General features: G+C 40.9%; 1 protein-coding gene across 1 annotated transcript; it reads right to left on the minus strand.

Moving 5' to 3' along the window:
• Nucleotides 1-1,505: 1,505 nt before the first annotated feature.
• Nucleotides 1,506-2,564, minus strand: LOC147904906 (uncharacterized). The gene is made up of 2 exons (XM_087392681.1): nt 2,448-2,564; nt 1,506-2,339 (listed from the first exon to the last, which is right to left on the minus strand). The coding sequence occupies exons 1-2, from the start codon at nt 2,562-2,564 to the stop codon at nt 1,506-1,508; spliced, it is 951 nt and encodes a 316-aa protein (XP_087248807.1).
• Nucleotides 2,565-2,967: the final 403 nt, after the last annotated feature.

The raw sequence follows: 2,967 nt of genomic DNA on the forward strand, positions 1-2,967 counted from the left end.
CTCATTGTGGTAGCCTTGCTACTTTCCAACCACTTTGTAGAGATTGTGGCATATGCCATGCCTCCATGGATTGTCCCATGAAAAATAAGGTCCAACACCAAAGAGAGGCTAAGGTTGACGTCCCAATCAGCATTATTGGAGTGGACCATCAAAGTCTGGGGCCGGCAAGCATAATATCACAACTTTTGAATGTAATTACATGCCAACAAAAAGAGGCCACCAAGGACCCTAATATTCCAATTCAATCAAGACGACTTCTTCAAAAAAAAGCACAAATGCCTCTGGCAAGCACAAGATCCAATCCTCGACTTGATCTCACAAAGTATTGATAATGTACTCGAGCCTCTGTTCCAACAACAAAATATACAACATAATGTATCATCATGCCAACTCGAAGGAGCCCCACTCTCTAGCATTCTAAGTTGCCCTGTGTCAATTCCCATTGAAACCCTAATACAAAATTGCCCCAATCTCTGGAAGAATTTCAAAGGCTAGTTTGAACTCGCAAATCCCCCTCCACCTATGGAAGACATAGAAGATATCCCTATGCAAATGGTGAGAGAGATGACATATGCAACATCACTATACCTTTTATACACAAGGCATATAATGAAGTCCAAGCCATAGTGGATGGTGGAGCAAGTGTAAATGTCCTATTCAAGGAGCTCTACGATGAATGGGGTCTTGCACCAATGCAAAAGGCTAATTTCAACATACGCCTTGTCGATGATTCATAGGCAAAACCCTAGGGAATATTGAATGGCGTGTCAACAAAAGTCGTAGGAGTCCACTTTTTCGTTCAATACACAATCTTGGATCTCCCCAAGAAATCCTATCAAATCTTGCCGGGACATCCTTGGTTGAGGGAAGCATCAGTCCTCCATGATTGGGGAATAAATATACTGACAAACCAAAATCGCAACACCGTAGTTAGGGTGAATGTTGGGACAGGAGCAATAAAACCAGTTTTTCCTAGAGTGTTGGATGAAACCTCTTCAACAATGATCTCAAGCAAATGAGCTCCCCTGCAACATTATGCCATAATGGGCGATACACAAAACAATGTCAATAATTGGATACAAACATTGGAAACCATTGAAAATTGCCATTCATTTAGACCCCATCTTCTCACAGATAGATGTTAGGGTCATGCAGGTACATCCTCCACTCACAAATGAAGAACCAATCAATCTACAGGTGCCATTCTTTATGGTTGACCTCAAATGGAATAATAATGAACTTGACGAAGGTACCCATACCAAATAGTCGCATTTCCTTAGACTTGAACTCGTTTGACTAGCCATGTGGAAGTAGTTAATAAGCTTATGTTAATTATTGTATTTACAAAGTATTCATGGAAGGGACTACTCTCTCTCTCTCTCTCCCTCTCCATCGAAACCATAGCCAAAAAAATATTATTATTTAATCTAATTGCATCTCTGTAATTATCCATCATGAAGTCATGATCTTCAAGTAAGTGTATCAATTAGATCATAAATAAATTCTTAGCAAAACATTTTCAACTCCATCTCTGCCATGGGTCTCATGGCAAGCTCTCCATTACAACCAAGTCGACTTAAGCGTTCGACTATGTCAAATGCTGTTTTTCGATCAGTAGGATTTGGTGTCATCATGGAATTACTCATGGTCTTCAAATGTGCTGTTAATGCCCTTTTGCAATGTGGAACAATAGGTGCAACTCTTGAAACTCTCAATGCATCCTCCGCAAAACAAGCAAGTTGTTTGAAAACCCACCCAAGAGCATAAACATCTGAAGAAGGAGAGTATGGAGAAGATACTGATGGGTCCAAAATCTCTAGGGCAAGCCACTTGTGAGCTTGCAAAGATTTCTTTTTAGCATCAACATGAGACTTGAATTCACCTGATGGCTCTAGCACTCCCTTTTGTGAAATTAAAGGACCTCTTCCCTCTTTGAATGCTAGAGCACGGCCCCAATCAATAATACCTATCTGAACCTGTCCTTTTGGAGGCCAATCTAGAACAACATTGCGAAGATGTAGGTCACAATGGATCCAACCATGCTCATGTAGTGCTGCAAGTCCCAAGGCCAAAGCATGCGCCATATCGATAGTGGAATTGGTAAAACTTTTAATTTTCTCAAGCATGTCATCTGTTGGGTCATTTTCTTTTGCCCTCTTGTGCTTTTGTCCCTCAAAGTGCTTATCCATATATTCTGCATATCTCCTAGAAGCTACGGGAAGCTGCTTCAAGAAGTCATCTAATGTGCCACCATTAAAAAATGGTGTTATAATCCAAAAGGGCTTCTTTCTAGTTTCAGCCAGTGTGCACACCAACACTGGGTGCTTAATTGCAACTGCCTGTTCTCAGAGCCTTTCTTGCACAACTAGTCTTATGTTTTGACCATGAAAATGCTTGCCCACAAACTGTAGATGTTCATGCAATCCAGGGACACCGCTTATCCTAACCTTGTACATAGTACCAATTGCCCCACTGGCTATTTTGTCACCTACTTGTATCAAATCATCATTGAAACTACAGAAATACATGACCTGATGCACATTGCGTGTTTCCATGATAGGCATGGCTTGTGTCCTAACCAAATTTATCTCTTCTAGAGATTGGTCCCTAGTGATAAGAGCATGTTCCGCAAAAGACCTCCGAGCCTTATTTGTCAGCTCACCTATTTTAGCTTGGTTGCTAGACATTGCACATATTCGAGTCCTTCTGTTAATCCAAAGTGTATTCCAATACACTATCTGGGCCCTGTCTACTGTTGTTGGGTAAGAGGTGAGAGATTGTTATTATATACATCTAGAACCGCCCCAATATAGGCGATCAATCTCTTTGGACCCTCTTTATTCCAATGTGAAGCAAGCAAAAGGTCTACTCTTTGCATGTCTGTCAACTTCTTTTCAACCTCTATGGCAATGTTTATCTTACACTGGAAAATGGCAAGATCACTTTGCATAATCCTCTCCATTTCTC

This window comes from Dipteris shenzhenensis, chromosome 2 (assembly GCF_047967505.1).
Source record: "Dipteris shenzhenensis isolate YYH24624 ecotype China chromosome 2, Dip_SZ_1.0, whole genome shotgun sequence".
NCBI lineage: Eukaryota > Viridiplantae > Streptophyta > Polypodiopsida > Gleicheniales > Dipteridaceae > Dipteris > Dipteris shenzhenensis.

Excerpts from the sequence above, each read along its gene's own strand:
- LOC147904906 (XM_087392681.1), bottom strand. The coding sequence starts at position 2,564 with ATGCCTATCATGGAAACACGCAATGTGCATCAGGTCATGTATTTCTGT. Across the intron at positions 2,340-2,447 it reads CAATTGGTACTATGTACAAG|GCAGTTGCAATTAAGCACCC; the intron begins GTTAGGATAAGC and ends CTCTGAGAACAG.